The sequence below is a fragment of the Chanodichthys erythropterus genome, chromosome 11 (assembly GCF_024489055.1).
Source record: "Chanodichthys erythropterus isolate Z2021 chromosome 11, ASM2448905v1, whole genome shotgun sequence".
Classification (NCBI taxonomy): Eukaryota; Metazoa; Chordata; class Actinopteri; order Cypriniformes; family Xenocyprididae; genus Chanodichthys; species Chanodichthys erythropterus.
In genome coordinates this window covers 38,660,008-38,679,863 of record NC_090231.1, presented here as the reverse complement: position 1 = coordinate 38,679,863, position 19,856 = coordinate 38,660,008, and the positions used below count along the sequence as shown (strand labels likewise).

Sequence of the window (19,856 nt, the reverse complement as noted above, 5' to 3'; positions counted from 1 at the left end):
AGAGTCGCTGTCCACGGTGCTGAAACTTTATTGCAGTTTTTTTTTTTTTTTTTTTTTTTTTTTAAACAATTTCAACGGAAATGTTAGTTTTGTATAATGTTATATTATAGCATTAACAATTAATAAAAGTTTATAACCTCAGTAGTAGCCAGTACTAGCCTATTTCATATAGAATGACAGCCGAATTTATATATTTTTTGTTTGTTTAGGTGTTTATATATAACCAGAATATTTTAACATATTTAAAAAAGGGTTTTAGGACTGTGTACTCCTATGGTGCAGTGTAATTGTTGGTGTAATGTTCCATGTTTGCACCCGGGTTTGCACTGCACACTTACACCGGGACTGGTGCCTGCCGCAGGGGGGAAAAGCCTCGGCCGAGCCCGGCAGCTTGTCTATTGCCCATAAAACCAGGGGATGTGCCGGGGTTGAATGACAGGAGGTAAATGAGGCGTAAAATTAAAGAATCTTTCTGTAATGGTAAAAGCAAGAAGCAAACAGCGACCGTCCGTGAGCTGAAAATCAAAGAAGTGGAGCGGACAATCGATCTAGCAAAAAAACACGTTGCAGAAGTTATAGTATGTAAGCGTGAATATTTTGCTGTGCTGCCTGTGGGTAGATTTGTATAAAATGTTGGGTTATTGTAGGTGTGAAATAGCAATTATTCTGCTTCTGTCTAATGTGTATTTAACGTTTTAACGTTGCAGGATTTTTCCGAACACGGGGAAATGTTGAGACAGCCGTCAAACAGTATTCCGCCCCAGCCGTCGGGGGGAGCGGTTGGAGCTACAACTAATAACAAACCGGAGAACGGCAACCCGGTGCCCCAACCGCCGCCTGTAAACGAACGGAAAACTTTTTGTCCCTCGGAAAATAAACCGTGCGAAATGGAAGCCAATAAAGCATACGGGACGTTTAAAAACGCCGCACCTGGACCCACGTTTGCTCCCGTTAATTCTGCCGCGCGCAAGGATTCCGCCGGTAAAATGGATGGTTCGACCGGTAAAGCCACGTCGGACTTCATGTCTAACAATCAAAGTGCTGTAAGGATCGCGGCGGAGCATAACAACACCACCGGTGACTGGACCTCCATGAGCCAGACCACCATCATACTGGGTACAGATGGCAATACATCTGTTCTGCCTGGCACGGTGACCGGGGTAAGTGGTTACAAATGAACGTCTCAATAGGGTAGAATCAGCCAATCACCCCTGAGCACAAAGCTTTCAAACGGGGAGAGTCTTGAGCAAAAGAAAGCTGTGATGTTTTTTTTTTTGTTTTGTTTTTTTTTGTTTTGTTTTGTTGCATTGTTGAGCAAAATGAACTGCTACAATCAAGTTGCTGCTTTATCCGTTCCTTCCGTTACAGTTTAAATGTTGAGATGTTTGCGAGAACTTACCTAATTGAACTCATTTGCTGCGATTTTTCGGTTTAAAATAACCTAATAATGATTTAAAAAAAAAAAGAAATGATAATAGCTTATAGAAGTTCTGTCATTTGGTGCCACCACAAGCACAGTAAGCCTTAAAAATATAGTTTTTTATTGTTTCGTTTAAATCTACACTTTGCGGTAAGTAACGACGGTTATTTGGGGCAGCTTATTGTTGCTATGGTAACCTCCTAGCCGAAATCTATTTGCTGGACTCTATTTGATTTTAGCGACATGTACAATATTCGCTGTGATGAACTTGTAGTATTTTATCGTTATGTATGATAAAAGAATATTTACTTTAAGACCCCTGAACCTTTTGTTTTCACTTTCGTAGCCTATAATTTGCACTTTTTTATGATGTAAGATAGTAGGCTATTAGTTTGGTTTTGTATTCTAAGTGTGGAAAACTAAAGATGTGAGACACGGTTCTCTTATTAGAATAAGTGTTTTGGACAGAAGGACGTTGTTCTTTAGTCTCTCGAAAGTGGACAGCGAAACGAAATCTGCTTCCAGTCTGGAAAGATTTGAACACTGATAGTGATTATTTCTGACAGCACAATGATTACAGCAGATTTCACAAACGTGTCAAGGATCTGAATACATGAAATGCTGTAGGATACTGCTGCACTGCCTCTGAAACAAAACCCGCAGATCAAGAGTCACAACATTTGCTTTCTGATTGGAAATGAAGCTGCTGAGCTCTGCGTGTATGAGCTTTATCGTCCCCAGAGACTGGTTTCTGATGGCTGGTTGTATAGCAGGATAATGTGTTACATAAGAATCTGCTTATGGGACAATTCCCATTGGGGTTTTTCATCAGAGCCAAGGGCGACCCATTTATTCCCAGGTCACTGAAACGGCACAAAAAGTTGTTGGGGAAGCATCTGTGTAGGCTATTTGTTTTTTAAGTGATGAAATGTTAATACATGTATAATTGTATTGACCTGATGATGATTGTCATGATTGAATATCTATTAACAGCCCACAGCCGATAATACTAAACACTTAGTGGACTGTTCTTCCAGGATGATGACGATGATGCGGGAGGAGATGAGAATAAGGCCCGGGGGAACTGGTCCAACAAACTGGATTTTATTCTGTCCATGGTGGGATATGCCGTGGGGTTGGGAAATGTGTGGAGATTCCCATATCTTGCTTTCCAGAATGGTGGAGGTGAGAAATAATTAAGAGACAACACGCGAGAACTATTTTTGTGCTTGTACAAATCGTTTTTTAAAATCGAAAACTATTCGTTTGAATGTCCGTTAGTAACGTAAACTTTCGTTAGAAGCAATTAATTTTTTTTTTTGTTATAAATTAAAAATTCGTTTTATGGTTACAGGGATTCCATTTTAGAGTACGAATTATAAGGCGAAAGATTATTTTAGGTATTATTCGCACACATTAAAAGTGTAGCCTATAATTAATGTCATATTTATTTTCATTATCTTTTAGTATATTTATTGTATTTATTTAAAATTATCTAATTGCAATAAAATAAAGTACTCTTATGAAAATATTATTATGTGTTTACTTTAATGCCAAAACAAATTAAAATTCACATTTAAAAATAGCGGGTACTAAACTTTGGGAATTTGTTCAAGATGAGTCCTGACTTTTGTCCAATAGCAGCTGCTCTCTCTTTCTCTAGGTGCGTTTTTGATACCTTACCTAATTATGTTAGGCCTCGCCGGTATCCCTATATTTTTGATGGAGGTGTCGTTGGGTCAATTCGCCAGCCAAGGCCCGGTGTCAGTATGGAAAGCGATTCCAGCTCTACAAGGTAAACTGACGTAACTTTATTAACTTCTGATCCTCAGATATGACGAGCACTGTTTGTGTTATATTAGTGTTTCCAGTGAAATGGTAATCGACTTTCCGCCTGCTTTAAGTGTAATTTCTATTATCTGGTTTTCATTTTGTTATTATAGGTTGCGGGATTGCCATGTTGATAATATCTGTCTTGATAGCCATATACTATAATATTATTATGTGCTGGACATTGTACTACCTGTTCGCTTCGTTGAAGGAGTCACTGCCATGGGCCACCTGTAAAAATGAATGGAACACCATCGAGTGCAAAGACAAAGACATGCTGCTTTTGGGTAAGGATGAGCGTCTTTATCTCTCTCTCTCTCTCTCTCTCTCTCTCTCTGAGTCCACCCCCCACAGTCCCCCTTCTTTTTTCTAACTAAAATGCGCAATGCGCAACCTGTATTTCAGGAATTAAGTAGCCTACCACTTAATTTAGGTTATTCAGTTTCCCTCTTTACACCCCAAACGCAACTGTGCTTTTTTCATTTCACCAAAAGTTCTTATTTGATGACTTGCCAGATTTATTCATTTATTTTTTGTCTGCTACACAAACTGTAAAATCTTGCATTTTATAATCATACAATACAAATAGATTTGGCGTTTTTATTTTTTTATTTAGTATATTTGTGTCACATTGAAATGTGATTGTGAAAAAAATGTTTTTTATGCTTAAAAATCTAATCTAATTAGAATAAAAAGTGTTTTATTATGCATTTGATTGAATTATTTAACATTTTACGCTGTAATTTGTTTTTAAACGCTTTTCTCAATGTCGTGCTTTTGGTGAATTCAGCAGAAAATCTGCTTGCTTGACAAATTTACTGTAAGAGTTGGTGCAGTGCCGCAGTGAGATGCACTGCCACCTCGTGGCTTGTTTGAGTAGCGCTACTAAACCTGCACGTGAATCAAAGACAGTATTTTAGATGTGTGTGAAATGGGTATTTGTGCGACGTTTGATTGATTTCTTGGACTTAAATTGTTTTAGAATGTTTTTTAATTTAGGCAGTGAATGACGATGAAAAACAGGAACATTTTTCACGTTCATTCCAAGTTCTGTCATTGTTTCTTCTGGCCAGACACCTGTATACTAAGGGACAGAAACATCACGTCAGTCAAGAACACTACATTCTGTTTATCTGCAAATGCTGTCGGGAATTTAAGTAAACTGTTAAATGTAACAATGGACAATAAAACCTATGTCAGCCCTAGTGAGGAGTATTTCAAGTAAGTGTGCCTTTCTATCTATCCGTCAGTGTTTAAAGGTGTTTTATGTTTAATTTTGTAAATGTATGTGAATCTTTCTGCTTTCTTGATAGGTATAATGTGTTGCATATTTCCAAGGGTATTGAATACCCCGGTGATATTCGTTGGCCCTTGGCTGCTTGCCTTTTCCTGGCTTGGCTTATTGTTTATGCCTCTTTGGCTAAAGGGATCAAGTCTTCAGGGAAGGTAAGAAAATAGGCTGACTATTTTCTCTCCTTATTTCTCATTTACAGGAACTATGTTAAAAGAGAAGCCTACAGCAGGCCTCATTCTGATCCTATACAAAGCCCAGTTCCTTTGTTGGAAGGCAAATCTAGTCTATCATCCTCTTTAAAGATAAAATACAAATCAGCTAATGACCTTTTCAGGAACTACTGTTCAAAACTTTGGGGTCGGTAAGATTTTTAAATATTTTTTTTAAAAAAGTCTCTATTGCTCAACAAGGCTGTTTCTTTGATGAAAAATACAGTAAAAACTGTAATATTGTAAAATTTTATAACAGTGAAAAATAAGTGTTTTCCGTTTTAATATATTTTAAAATGTAATTTATTCCTGTAATGGTAAATCTGAATTTTCAATTTCAGTGTCACATGATCCTTCAGAAATCTTTTTAATAGGTTGATTTGCTGCTCAAGAAATGTTTCTTATTATTATCAAAGTTGAAAACAATTGTGCTGATTATCTTTGTGGAGACATGATCATTTTTTAGGGTTCTTTGATGAATAGAAAGTAAAAAAAAAAAAAAGCCATTTATTTAAAATGAAAATCTTTTGTAACATTATAAATGTCTTTACTGTATCTTTTGATCAATTTAATGCATCCTTGCTGAATAAATAAATAAATTTCTTTAAAAAAAACTTTTTTAGCAACTTCTTACTAACCCCTGATCTTATACTTTACATAAAAATGCCTGCTATTATTAAGGTTTCAATAGCCATTTGTGTGATTTATTGGTGAATTTGGGTGTCAAGACAAGTCAGTTTTTGTAATTAATTATATTTATTAGCAGAGTCTCTTTCTTTGGGAGTCTCCCTCTTAAAAAATGAGGATAAATTAAGTAATATAACAATCACTTGGTGGAAACATTAGACAGTTCCTATTAGACAGTACTAAAACTGTGAGTAATTAAAGGTGCTCTAAGCGATGTCTCGCGTTTTTAGGCCAAAACATTTTTGTTACATACAGCAAACACTATCCACTAGCTGCCTGTCCCCTGAACACACTGTAAAAAAAACACGGTCTTTGTAGTCGCCACAAGCTCCAAAAACGGAAACAAAAACTACCTGGTGCAGCCTGGACCACGAATCATAATAAACATGCTCCAGCCAATAACCGACAAGAATGATTTTAAAAGCGCTTTCATGACTGTTTCAGGAAGCACGAAGGGGATGGGGAGGGAGGGTCTAGCTAGCCTCCGTTTTGTTTGACAACACTTCGACGTCAACAGGAAGTTACTCCACCCAGGATCGCTTAGAGCACCTTTAAGTAGAAATAACCCACATTTTTAAATGTGTTTTTTAAAATTTGGCAAAAGAAATATTAGATGAATTAGATTGGATATAAGATGAATATTAGATAAGGCTGTAAGACAAACAAAAGGTTGGCAGAAGCTTTAGGGGCATAAACTACTAGATAAGCTACTAAATAGGTTACTAGTAATCTCTTTGATTAAATCATTGTTATTCACTGTATATGTGTTGATGTTTGTTGGTCTTTCACAAAGCTATTTTTCTTGTTTTCAGGTGGTGTATTTCACTGCCACGTTCCCTTACGTGGTGTTGGTCATCCTGCTGATCCGAGGGGTCACTCTCCCTGGGGCCGGTTCTGGGATCCTTTACTTCATAACACCCAAATGGGAAAAACTCAATGATTCCAAGGTAATAAAAAGAATGGTGTATATTTTATTATTTTTATTCACTATATTTGATGGTCAAATGTTTTCTCTTTGATGTACTTTCCTCTAGATTCAATCTCATTAGGGCCCTCGCACCAAAGTGCTAGGACCCTATATTGGATTTCGTCTATTTATTATAATTTTTTCTTTATGTTTCTTTCTGTCTTTCACTTCAACTCAAGGTTTGGAAAGATGCTGCTACCCAGATCTTCTTCTCTCTGTCTGCAGCATGGGGTGGTCTTATAACCCTGTCATCCTACAATAAGTTCCATAACAACTGTTACAGGTAACCAGCACTGTCACTGATTGTACGTTTGAGGTGTATATGTATTCAGCAAGGACACGTTTAATTGATCAAAGTGGAAGGTAAAGAAATGTATAATTGTTACAAAAGATTTCTACTTATATAAAATAAGAGAAAATAAGCTTTGTAAATGTATGCTGAAACAATGGATCATAGTTTCCTTAAACATATGAAACAGCACAGCTTTTTTAACATTGATAATAATAACAATAATAAATGTTTCTTGTGCACCAAATCACCATATTATAATGATTTCTGAAGGATCATGTGACACTGAAGACTGGAGTAATGATGCTGACAATTCAGCTTTGCATCACAGCAATAAACAACATTTGAACATAATATTTAAATAGAAAACACTTATTTTAAATTGTAATAATATTTCACAATATTTCTGTTTTTACTGTATGTCTGATCAAATAAATACAGCCTTGGTGAGCATAAGAGACTTCTTTCAAAAACATTAAAAAAATATTACTGATCCTAAACATCTGAACGCTAGTGTACGTTGATTACATAAAAGTTTTGTTGAGACTAATGTAATTGTAACGAAGGCGGGACTCAGAGTGAGATCCATATGCAAAGCTTTATTAAATGTTGAGCGTGGTCGTACAGGCATGGTCAAACGGGGCAAACAGGAACATCAGAGACAGGCAGGAACGTAGTCAGATAACAGGCAGTAGTCAAAAGGCAGGCAGCGATCAATCACAGAACAATAGAACCAGACGGGGATCAGTAACGGGAACCGGAACAGACAGAGAGACAGGAGAAACGCTTGGAAGTGTAACACAAGTGAAAACAAGACCTAGCAGTGAGGTGGTGTGTGTATGAGTCTTTTATAGTCCGTGTAATGAGCTGCAGCTGGGTGTGGTGATAAGTGATTAGTGTGAAGTGTGTGCAGGTGAGTGGCAGAGAGGATGATGGGAGATGTAGTCCGGGAACTGACAGGAACAAACGGTGATCATGACATAACGCCCCCCTCCCGGAAGGCGCATCCTCGCGGCGTAAAAGGAACAGCTAGGGAGGGAGGGTGGGTGCATTGGAGACCTGCATGCAGACAGAAACGGGGTCCCCAATGCAGATCCAGGAGCCTCGGGCGGCCACGGCGGGTCAGGTGGCTCGGGCGGCCACGGCAGGTCAGGTGTGTCAGGAAGCCACGGCGGGTCAGGTGGTTCAGGCAGCCGCGGCAGGTCAGGAGCCTCGGGCAGCCACGGCAGGTCAGGTGGCTCAGGCAGCCATGGCAGGTCAGGTGGCTTGGGCAGCCACGGCGAGACAGAGTCCGTGAATGACCACGGTGGGTCAGAATCCATTAATGGCCATAGTGGGCTACAGTCCATGGGTGGCCATAACAGTGCAAAGGCCGATGACGGCAGTGACCAGGCAAGGTCCCCACCCACAAGCTCCCCACCCTCAGGTATCCTGCCCCCCCCCAAAAAGTTCTTGGGGATTTCAGCGTGGTCCGTAGCGGGCTCGTGGGCAAGGAGTTTGGGTGGCGTCGGCAGCAGGGCAGACGTATCAGGGTGAGCGGCCAGCTCGGTGACGGCCTCCGTGGCCGTATCAAGGAGAGCAGGCAGCTCGGTAACGGCCTCCGTGGCCGTATCAAGGAGAGCAGACAGCTCCGAGACGGCAGCGGGCTCGGGCTGCTCCGGGACGGCAGCGGGCTGCTCCGGGACGGCAGCGGACTGCTCCGGGACGGCAGCGGACTCGGACTGCTCCGGGACGGCAGCGGACTCGGGCTGCTCCGGGACGGCAATAGAGCTTGAGTTCCTCAACGCACGTAGGACAGCCAAGACATAAAAGGTGAGCACAGCCCTCTGGGCCAAGACAGGACAGACCAGGAGAGCAGGCTGTGCTGGAGCGGACTCACTGGATGGAGCGGACTCAATGGCTGGAACAACCCCTGCATCCTTGAGCACCGCAGGGGCGGCCATCTTGCCCGTGGGCACTGGCAAAGCAGCCATTTCGTCCATCGCGTCCAGGGTGCTTAAGTCCACTGCAATAGGCGAACGAGAGTCCATAGCAACCGGCGAGCTTGAGAGCGTTGAAACCGGCGAGCTTGAGAGCGTAGAAACCGGCGAGCTTGAGAGCGTTGAAACCGGCGAGCTTGAGAGCGTTGAAACCGGCGAGCTTGAGAGAGCGCTGGAAACCGGCGAGCTTGAGAGCGCTGGAAACCGGCGAGCTTGAGAGCGCTGAAACCGGCGAGCTTGAGAGCGCTGAAACCGGCGAGCTTGAGAGCGCTGAAACCGGCGAGCTTGAGAGCGCTGAAACCGGCGAGCTTGAGTGCGAAGCGGCCGGCGGGCTTGAGTGCGAAGCGGTCGGCTGGCTTGAGTGCGAAGCGGCCACCGGGTTTGAGAGCGAAGCGGCCACCGGGCTTGAAAGCGAAGCGGCCGACGGAGACTTGGGGATGCCAGCTGCTCGACTGAAATCAACGGTGGATCGGTCACACTGGAACGCAACACTCTCCGCTCCCGGACTGATCTAGAGACCTGACGTGACTCTGGGCGATCAGCGGCGACGTGACTTTGCTCTGGGCGATCAGCGAAGGCGTGACGTTGCTCTGGGCGATCAGCGAAGGCGTGACGTTGCTCTGGGCGATCAGCGGAGACTTGACGTTGCTCTGGGCGATCAGCGGAGACTTGACTTAGTGTTGTTGTGGTAGCCGCCATTACATGAGGAGACGAGGTTTCACGTTCCTCCGCGACACCCACAGTAAAACGTGAACCAACGGTAAGCAGGGCAAAGTCCAAGAATTCCATAAACGTCCCTCGGGGACCATTAGCGATTAAATACCCCTTAAGAGGTTCGTTTAGTCCATGGGCAAAAAAGTCAATCAGGGCACAGTCCGGTAAATCAGAAAAATGAGAAATGTCCAAGAATATCTGAATATGTGCCTCCAGGGTGCAGTTACCTTGACGAAGGCCTACAAGGCGCATTGCAGGATCCATGCTGGGACTAGGACGCCCAACAAAGCTGCTGGATCTTGATGTGGCTAGGTCTTCTGTAACGAAGGCGGGACTCAGAGTGAGATCCATATGCAAAGCTTTATTAAATGTTGAGCGTGGTCGTACAGGCATGGTCAAACGGGGCAAACAGGAACATCAGAGACAGGCAGGAACGTAGTCAGATAACAGGCAGTAGTCAAAAGGCAGGCAGCGATCAATCACAGAACAATAGAACCAGACGGGGATCAGTAACGGGAACCGGAACAGACAGAGAGACAGGAGAAACGCTTGGAAGTGTAACACAAGTGAAAACAAGACCTAGCAGTGAGGTGGTGTGTGTATGAGTCTTTTATAGTCCGTGTAATGAGCTGCAGCTGGGTGTGGTGATAAGTGATTAGTGTGAAGTGTGTGCAGGTGAGTGGCAGAGAGGATGATGGGAGATGTAGTCCGGGAACTGACAGGAACAAACGGTGATCATGACAGTAATGAATAAACAAGAGTCATCTGAGAGAACATCTGAATTATAGAATGTAAACAAACGAGTCTCTTTAACCAACAAAAACAGGATAACTATTATCATTTTAAAACTAATATTGCAAAACTGTCTGCCCAAGGAAATGTAAACATTCAATAGATGCTTTTACTCAAAATCTGATCTATGTGTTATTAATATTATTTATGATTTAAAATGACATCATGCGCTCTGTCTCTTTTGTTTTTTAGGGATACTCTCATTGTGACCTGTACTAACAGTGCCACCAGTATTTTTGCTGGTTTTGTCATTTTTTCGGTTATTGGCTTCATGGCTCATGAGCTCAAAGTTCCCATCGAGAGTGTGGCAGATGAAGGTACATGTGCATGTGTTTGTGGTTGGTAAGCTATTATGAACTATGATCAGATGTTTGGTGTTGGTGTAATTGGAAATATATAAAGCTCATCACATTGTTTCCACTATTATCAGATCTAAAAGGCTTTCGATCAGTCTGGTTTGTAAATATGCTCTTTTTGTAGGTCCAGGAATTGCGTTTGTGGTGTATCCAGAGGCTCTGACCAGGCTGCCTTTGTCACCTTTCTGGGCCATCATCTTCTTCCTCATGCTGCTTACGCTTGGTCTGGATACTATGGTAATGGCAGTAATGAATCTTGATTTACAGTTTTTTCTTCAGTTGTTATGTGATAGCTCAAGTGTGTCACACATGTCCTGAAAAGTGAAGCCAAAACATTTCGGTTGCCCCCTGGTGACTGGCTGCAGTATATGTCATAAATCCTGCCTTCTCCATGTAATCGAATGGGACACTAGCCAAACTAAAAAAAAATTGGTTTCTGTCATTTTTGGTAGTTCTTATCACGTTGATGTATGTTCAAGTGTTTGTTTTTCCAATAAGTTTTGTTTTACTTACGGTACGTTTACACGACAATGATGTACTAAAAACTGAAATTTTTTTCTTTGCATTTTTCATGTACAGACGACAACGTTGTTAAAATTGTCCCTGTTCACACGTATCCGTGAAAACAGCTAAAATGTTGTATTATTCATGCCAGGCCAGTAGTTGGCGATGTCACTTTGTAAAGAAACACCACGTGCCTATAGAATTGAACACGTAACACACATGCGCATGACATCACCATTTTCACAAATTCACGTTTTTGAAGTTTACATGGGGACAATAATAGTATCATTTTCAAAAACTTGCTCTTTGAAACCCCTTTTCAAAAGTCAGCGTTTTCAGGCCCCCAAAATGCTGTTGTCGTGTAAATGAATGGCCAAAATGCATCAAAAGTTTTTTCATTTTTAGTGGCCATTTATTTTGATGTTATAAAAAAGCAGTAGCCCCTCATAGAGTGGATGACGCATTTTTGTAGGCAAAACCCGTAAGCGAGTTAGCATTTTAGGACTTCCGGTTCCAACGCCGTAAAGTCTATGGGTTTTTTTGAATGGGTTTTTGCTAAATCGCCTGAAATAAGGTCTGTGGTTAACAAAGCCTCTAAATACTTTCACGTTTTGAGCTATGACATAAAACACACCAGTTATAACCCACTTGTGATTTTTTAAACTTTTACTATGTCTTAAAATCGGCAGTTGCTAACAAATTGCTAAAAGGGACTACTTCCTTTGTGGTGGGGACTTTAGACGTCATCATTAAAAACGGGACATTTGGACAGCATTTCTCATGAAAAAGTGGATAAGTATTCATTACACAGCGCAGATCATAATCAGCGAGCATGTTTATAAATAAAGTTGTTTTCTAAATAAAGTTTGAGGAAGCTTGGTGGTGACGACGTTGATCCGCGACCATGATGTGCTGTAGTCCATTTATAGCCTACTGTTAGCCTTTTATATCTGACGACTTTATTTAGGCTTCAAAATCTATAAATGATGTGTTAACTTGTAAAGATTATCTTGATAGACAAAACGTGTAAGTGTCATAACCCTTTGTTAAACACAGAGCTTATTTTCTGCGATTTTCCAAAAGTCTATGGGAAAAATGCATAGGCTTTCAATCGAGGGAACCCGTGCACCGCTAACATCCGGGTTGGCCTACAAAACACGTCATCACTGGGGTACTCTATAGCAGAACACTCGAGATCCAGGGGGCGGAGACGGGTAGGTTAAGGGATATGTAAAGTGGGAGGAGTTGGATCCAGATTCAAAGGGGGGGAGATGGGTAGCTTTAGATCAGGGAGCAGAGACGGGTAGGTTTAGAGATATGTAAAGTGGGAGGAGTTGGATCTAGAGCCAACTCCGCCCCTTGGATCTTGTGTTCTGCAGTGAGGACCATCTAAAAAAAAAAGGGTTTAATGTCATGATTGACAGCTGTGCTTGTAATTGAGTCTGCGGAAGTATGGATACTGCAGGCTCCACTTCACGATCACTACTGCGCAGACTCTGAATGACGTAATCGGGGCACAATGTTAACCGCCATTTCTGGAATATTTTGGCTTCATTTTTCTACAGTGGAAGGAAGACATGTCATCCATCCTTTTTACAGTATGTGATAGCTGAATAAATGAAATAAATAACTAAATCACCTTTTGGTTCCTCTCTAGTTTGCCACCATAGAAACTATAGTGACGTCTGTTTCTGATGAGTTCCCCAAGTACCTGCGCACACACAAGCCTCAGTTCACTTTGATTTGCTGTTTGTCCTTTTTTGTGCTGGGTTTCCCCATGATCACTGAGGTAGGACATTTACTATTATTCCCAACTGCAAAACCTTTACCTTTATAGCACACTTTAGTTAAAGTGGCTCTCTGCTAAATAATATAAAAGCAAGTAAATAAGAAAAGTAAACACACTGGAACGGAATTCCTAAAGCAGATAATTGGAATGGTCAGGAATGAATGTTAATTTGTCTTTTTTTTTTTATTAAAGTGATTCATTGGGTGATTTTTAGATTAGGATTCATTAGATAACTATTTGTATTTTGAATTGTGTGTATGTGTGTGTGCTTTCACCTACAGAGTGGTATGTACATGCTTCAGCTGGTGGACACATATGCAGCCTCTTACTCTCTGGTCATCATTGCCATATTTGAACTGGTTGGAATCTCATACATTTATGGTGAGTTTCATTTATCTGTAGATTTTAGGGCCTCAGTAATTTATTTTAGTGCACAGCAGGGATCTGATTTTTTTAGGTAATGGAAAAACAAACTAAACTATCTAAACAAACTAACAAACAAGCAGGCAGGCAGGCAACAATGAGTGTGCTCAAGTTAAAAATCTTGCTAAGCCAATTATTAGTTAGTTTAGTTATATAAATGTGTAAGATATATAGATGTATAAATATGTCATACAATATATTGACTTTCTTTCTTTCTTTCTTTCTTTCTTTCTTTCTTGTTGGTGCAGGTCTACAACGGTTCTGTGAGGACATCGAGATGATGATTGGGTTCCAGCCAAACAAGTTTTGGAGAATCTGCTGGGCTTTTGTCACACCAACCATTCTCACAGTATGTCCACCTTATACAGATGAAACAAAACAGGGGTTTATATAATCATTCCTGCAGATACCTGTGACACACATCCAACGCCAATGCATGCACACATTCATCAGTGCTATAACTGTTGGATAATACAGCCACTGACCCTTTCTCTCTTTCTCTTTCCCTAGTTTATTTTGGCACTTAGTCTGTACCAGTGGAAGGTGATGACATATGAGGATTACACTTATCCGACCTGGTCAATGGTCCTCGGCTGGCTTATGGTCATCTGTTCTGTTATATGGATTCCCATTATGTTTGTTATCAAGATGCACCTTGCACCTGGAACCTTAATTGAGGTAAGGAGGGGTGTTTGGGTGGTAACATTTTATTTCAATAGTCCACTTTAGACATTATACTAACTATTGCTGCGTCCAGAAGCTTAGGCCACTGACTTTTTGCCTCCGACTTCACAGGCAACGTTTGCACGCGAAGGTATCTCATGAAAATGATTTCAGACAAGACTTCTGAGGCAGTTTAATGATCTACAGCAAAATAGAGAGAGCTTTGGTGATAACTAAGCAAAAATGTTATTACTACAATACTAATTTCTTGCTAGAAATGTCAAAAACCACCAACTGCAACTTTCAGACATCATCTTTGATTCTTTATTTTAAAGTTGCCATCAAACGGAAGCGAAAGTGTTTTCTTCCCTATTGTGATGTGTATCAGATTGAAACAGCTTAAAGATGTATGGCAGGGCTTGATTTCGTCTTTCAGGAATTGTTTGGATTGTAGGAAATGAAGGAACTTTATGGACGCAGATCTGATTTCCAATTTGAAGTCAGTTGTGGAGGATATACAGTCAAACCAAATATTATTCAGACATTTTTGATATATTTATACTAGTGAGTACAGGACACTATAGTTAATTTATGTAAGTGAGGATAGCAATATAAATTAAACTGTAACATATTATACCCAAAAATTCTTCATATAGTGGACGACCAGTAAAAACTATAGTGTATACACTGTAATAATGAATGAATGTTCAAGGTTTCTGAATAAATTTTGGTTTGACTGTATAGTCCTCCCCTCTGCTGAGACACACATCATGAAGAGAACAGACATTGTTTCGAGGGGGAGGAGAAGTTAACTTTTTTATTAAAAAAAAATGATGTGCACAGATAAATTATTTTAAAAAAATAATGAAATTATTAGCACTGCAACATTCTGTAAAAAAAAAATAAGAATTGTCGATTTTGATTTCATGGCAACTTTAACTGTCACACAACTGAAAGCACAGGATTGTGGAGATATCAAAGGCAGCAAAGGACACATCTATGCTGCCTTCAAAAATCGATCAGATGAAGGTATCTCAGGAGACAGGGAGTGAAGCTAACAATGGATTCGGACGTGTCTTGATGCCTTCATACTTTGGAATGCATCCACCTCGGCAGCATTTTTAAACTTTCGGACACAGCCCATGGGTAACTTTGCAACTAATTGTCCACTAGCAGTCATTAGACTATTAGTACTGCTTAATATCTTCTAACACTTTATTTTTATGATACCCAACAGACATTCTAACTGACTTTAGCAAATTTAGTAAGTAACTTTGCAAGTACATGTCAACTTAACCCTAACCTAACAGTCTACTAGTACTCTAATGAGAGTTATTAATAGTTAATAGAATGTCTATCAAAATAAAGTGTAACCATTTGGGTTGTTTTCTTTTCTACTTTAGAGTTATTGAAAAGCAGTCAGTGTTGTAAACTCTATAAGAAAAGTTTATGGTAATTAGGTTAGGTTAAAATTTTTAGTCTAGGTCCTTTAACTCAACTTTTATTTTTAAAGCACTTTCAAAACTATAAGAATGGACCAAAGTGCTGTACATAAATAGTATATAACTCTAAAATCATACAAACATAAAATAGCAACAAAACATAACAGCAGTATAAATCATACAACCAGTCATTCACATTTAACAGACAGGTTCAGGTTCACTTTTAACAGGAAACAGGTTAAATTTTATCCCAAAGTTTTTCATAATTTTAACCACCTTTTGCCTTCACTATAGTGTATTATATTTAGTCCTGTGGTTTGAGATCTTTTGCATGCATAATAATTATAAAATTAGAATTAAATCTCCATGGATATACAGTACAGTCCAAAAGTTTGGAACCACTAAGATTTTTAATGTTTTGTCTGCTCACCAAGGCTACATTTATTTAATTAAAAATACAGTAAAAACAGTAATATTGTGAAATATTATTACAATTTAGAATAACTGTTTTCTATTTGAATATATTTCACAAAGTAATTTATTCCTGTGATGGCAAAGCTGAATTTTCAGCATCATTACTCCAGTCTTCAGTGTCACATGATCCTTCAGAAATCATTCTAATATGATGATCTGCTGCTCAAGAAACATTTAATGTGTACAATTGTACAAAATATTTGTGCACAATATTTTTTTTCAGGATTATTTGATGAATAGAAAGTTCAAAAGAACAGTGTTTATCTGAAATCTAATCTTTTGTAACATTATAAATGTCTTTACTGCCACTTTTGATTGATTTAATGCATCCTTGCTGAATAAAAGTATTCATTTCTTTAATTTCTTTTCAAAAAAATAAAAATTCTTACTGACCCCAAACTTTTGAACGGTAGTGTATAATGCTACAGAAGCTTTGTATTTCAGATAAATGCTGTTCTTTTGAACTTTCTATTCATCAAGGAATCCTGAAAAAAAAACACAACTGTTTTCAACATTGAAAATAATCATAAATGTTTCAAATCAGCATATTAGAATGATTTCTGAAGGATCATGTGACACTGAAGACTGGAGTAATGATGCTGAAAATTCAGCTTTGCATCACAGGAATAAATTACTTTGTCAAATATATTTAAATAGTACACAGTTATTTTAAATTGTAATAATATTTCACAATATTACTGTTTTTTACTGTATTTTTAATTAAATAAATGTAGCCTTGTTGAGCAGACGAAACTTCTTTTAAAAACATTAAAAATCTTAGTGGTTCCAAACTTTTGGACTGTACTGTATATAACATGGAATTCGCATAAACAATATACAAAAATATAACAAAAATTATGCATCAAAGTAATAGTTTTCGATCGTTTTATAAAATTCTGTAACTTCTTTGAGTTTTGAAAGATCAAACAAAACCATTCAGTCAATATCTACAGGATAGGATACAAACCAAGCAAGCACCCAGCATGCATTTCTGATGGCTCGTCTTTTTTCCACAGCGGCTGAAGTTGGTTTGCTCTCCTCAGCCTGACTGGGGTCCATTCCTGATGAAACACCGTGGTGAACGCTACAAGAACATGATCGATCCGCTGGGCACCAACTCCCTTGGTCTCAAACTTCCCCCTAAAGATTTCCAGCTATCAGCCCAATATCAATAAACCTCCTCACTTCCCTGTGAGTGCAAAATTTCCCGAGGCCTCTGAGGGTGAGACCTGCACTCACATCAAACTCTTTGCCCATTCAACCTCCCCTTTTTTCCTTAGCGTTCTCTTTCAGCCATATCCCCCCCTCTTCTGGCACTTTTAGAGGGGTCTTTCAGGTGGAAAGCACAGACAACTCCCTATGATTTTGTTTTTTCTGAATTATTATTCACAGTCATTCTGACATTGGAGGTCTTTCATGCACATTCTGATACACCGATCCCAGCCGAACCTTTTTCTCAGAGGCAATATAATGATGCAGTTGCAACTGTTGAGGCAATATTTGACTGATTGTGCATCATGCAGTGGTTTTTTTTATTTTTCTTCATTCTGAAGCAACTGCTGATGTTAAAAAGAAAAAATGAGGAGAACAACATTTATATTTCTTGTCTATTTGCTTGTCATCTCTTAAATGTAGCAAACACAAATGAGATAAACCGCTGAGTAGTGCACAGAGAACTCAAACTCTTTTCTGTCATCGTACTATCGCTCTCCACTTGTGTCCACTTATAGCTGTACCTTGTGCCTCAGACTTCCTCTATTTATAAAATACTGCATAGTATAGTGCGTATTAATACTACATTATGGAGGGAAGTGAGCACATTTCAGTCTCTGTGAATTATAAGCTATCCTACTCTTTCTAACAATTTACTAACCTGTCGGAAATATCTCTACAGTGTTATAGAAGCCAAACTCATAGTGTAGGTTCCAGTAGTATAGATCCATTCCTTTATTCAAAGAACATTTAGCCATGCAAAACTGTAATAGTACCTTTCAATGTTGTTTAGAGTAGTACTCAACGGCCAACTAGCAGTTATGTATGTATACTAATATTTAGAGTATGCTTTCAAGTATGTGTTGTGATCTGTTCATAGACTTTGTGAATCCTCCTATTCTTATGCAGTACACAGTTATAGTGGAGTACACAAAAGAAAAGTAGAGGAAAAACTAAGGGGTGTGGTATGTGTGGCAAGCCAATCATCTCATGAAAAGTGTATATTTTAGAAAGTACATGTTTAAACACTGACATAGCTGACACGCTATTTTCAACAATTGCTCGCAGAGGATACATAGATTAGAAAAAAAAGGAAACTTCTGTGACAGATGCTTGGGGACCACACTCCTTTTTTTAAACATTTTTCATCTCTGTCTGTCTGTTCGTCTTCATGAAACAGGGTCTCAGGTATTACTCCGTTCCATCAACCTTTTTAGATGTTGGATTAGCATTGAACACATTTGTGGAAGCTTTATACACTGCCCGGCCAAAAAAAAAAAAAAAAGTCACTGTTTGGATTTTAATAGGCAAATACTTAAGAGCCTCTGACTGGATCATTATTGCTGTGATTATTATGTTTCATGTTACATGTTTGGGAACAATTCTTCTAATCCTAATTGATGGAAAAAAATTAAATGTTGGATTTACTTAAAAAAAGCAGTGTCAAGTAGTTCCACACAACTATATTGAGTAATTTGTACAAATAACAGTAAAAATAAATCATTTGAATTTGTTACTGTTACATAATATTCATATGTGCAGTTTACTTAATAATGTTATGTTAAATTTATAAAAGTTTATTACGTGAGGTGAATACATTTATTGACTTAATTTACCTTATTAAATTAACAATTTGCTCTACAAAATGCACTAAAAAATAACTCGCTGACAAACTCAATTTAATTGAGAGCAGGAATTGCATCCTATAAACGTGCGTTTATGAGTGCACTCTTCTGCATAATGGTAAGCACAAAGTTCAAAAACATTACAGAAACTCCTCTAAATGTCCAACATAACTGAACATTAAACACTAACAACTAAACTAACAACATCTTTCCCTTTACTGAAAAACGCATAAAATAACACTTTAATCCCTAAGTTTACTCTCCTAATGAAGTCCCTTGCAAAGCATGCTGGAAACTACGGATCAACTGCCCAGTTAGTTATGTCAACATTAATTTGTGTATTTCACTCAGCAATGTTAAGTTGACTTAACAAACGCTAAAGCTGACAATACTCATTTTTAGTAGAAACAACTCATTTAAATTAAGTTCATGTAGTTACATGAGTTTTTTAAGTAACGTGAACAAGGATGGTTTGAGTGAAACTAACAACAGTAGAGTTTTTTTTTTTTTTTTTTTTTTTTTTGAGTTTAGCTTTTCATTTCTTAACCATGTAGGAAGACACATTATAGCCATATTCATTGACAATGTAAAGATTCATCAGGCTCAAAGAGATTGGTTGGGAAGGAGCATGAAGAATCATTTTTCACACATGATTTGGCGCATCTTTGTCCAGACCTTAATTTCATTGAAAGTCTTTGGGATGTGCTGGATGAGACTTTACAGAGTGCTTACCTCTTGCATTGTCAACAAAATCTTGACCAAAAATTGATGCACCTCTTGATGGAAAAACATCACAACATTTCCATGATTCTTCATGCTCCCTCCCAACCATTCTTTCACAATTTGAGCCTGATGAATCTTGACATTGTCGTCCTGGAATATGGCCATGATGCGTCTTCCTACATGGTTATTTAAGAAATTAAAAGCTGCACACTCCATCATTTATGGTTAGAAGAACTGTTGCCAAACATATAACATGCTAGAAACATAATAATCACTGAAATAATGATCCAGTCATTGACTCTTAAGAATTTGCCTATTTAAACAGCAACTTTTTTTTATTTTATTTTTTATTTTTTGCCTGGGCAGTGCATGTAATTCACATTAAACCCATTCCCTATAAGATTTGTAAAAGTGCACATTTTCAGAAAATCATGCCATATATTGACAATTTGAATACTTCATTG

At 38.9% G+C, this 19,856-nt stretch overlaps 1 protein-coding gene across 1 annotated transcript; it reads left to right on the top strand.

The window, feature by feature from the left end:
• Nucleotides 1-728: 728 nt before the first annotated feature.
• slc6a5 (solute carrier family 6 member 5) lies at nucleotides 729-17,007 on the top strand. The gene is made up of 15 exons (XM_067401181.1): nucleotides 729-1,160; nucleotides 2,458-2,605; nucleotides 3,084-3,215; nucleotides 3,364-3,537; nucleotides 4,324-4,471; nucleotides 4,564-4,696; nucleotides 6,253-6,387; nucleotides 6,587-6,690; nucleotides 10,374-10,498; nucleotides 10,662-10,774; nucleotides 12,699-12,830; nucleotides 13,112-13,211; nucleotides 13,502-13,602; nucleotides 13,764-13,931; nucleotides 16,849-17,007. The coding sequence occupies exons 1-15, from the start codon at nucleotides 729-731 to the stop codon at nucleotides 17,005-17,007; spliced, it is 2,304 nt and encodes a 767-aa protein (XP_067257282.1).
• The last annotated feature ends 2,849 nt before the right edge of the window (nucleotides 17,008-19,856 follow it).

Bases quoted from the DNA above. Each gene is read 5' to 3' on its own strand.
- slc6a5 (XM_067401181.1), top strand. From the start codon at position 729: ATGTTGAGACAGCCGTCAAACAGTATTCCGCCCCAGCCGTCGGGGGGA. The intron at 4,472-4,563 runs GTAAGTGTGCCT...CTTTCTTGATAG, and splicing joins CCTAGTGAGGAGTATTTCAA to GTATAATGTGTTGCATATTT. The intron at 13,212-13,501 runs GTGAGTTTCATT...TTGTTGGTGCAG, and splicing joins TGGAATCTCATACATTTATG to GTCTACAACGGTTCTGTGAG.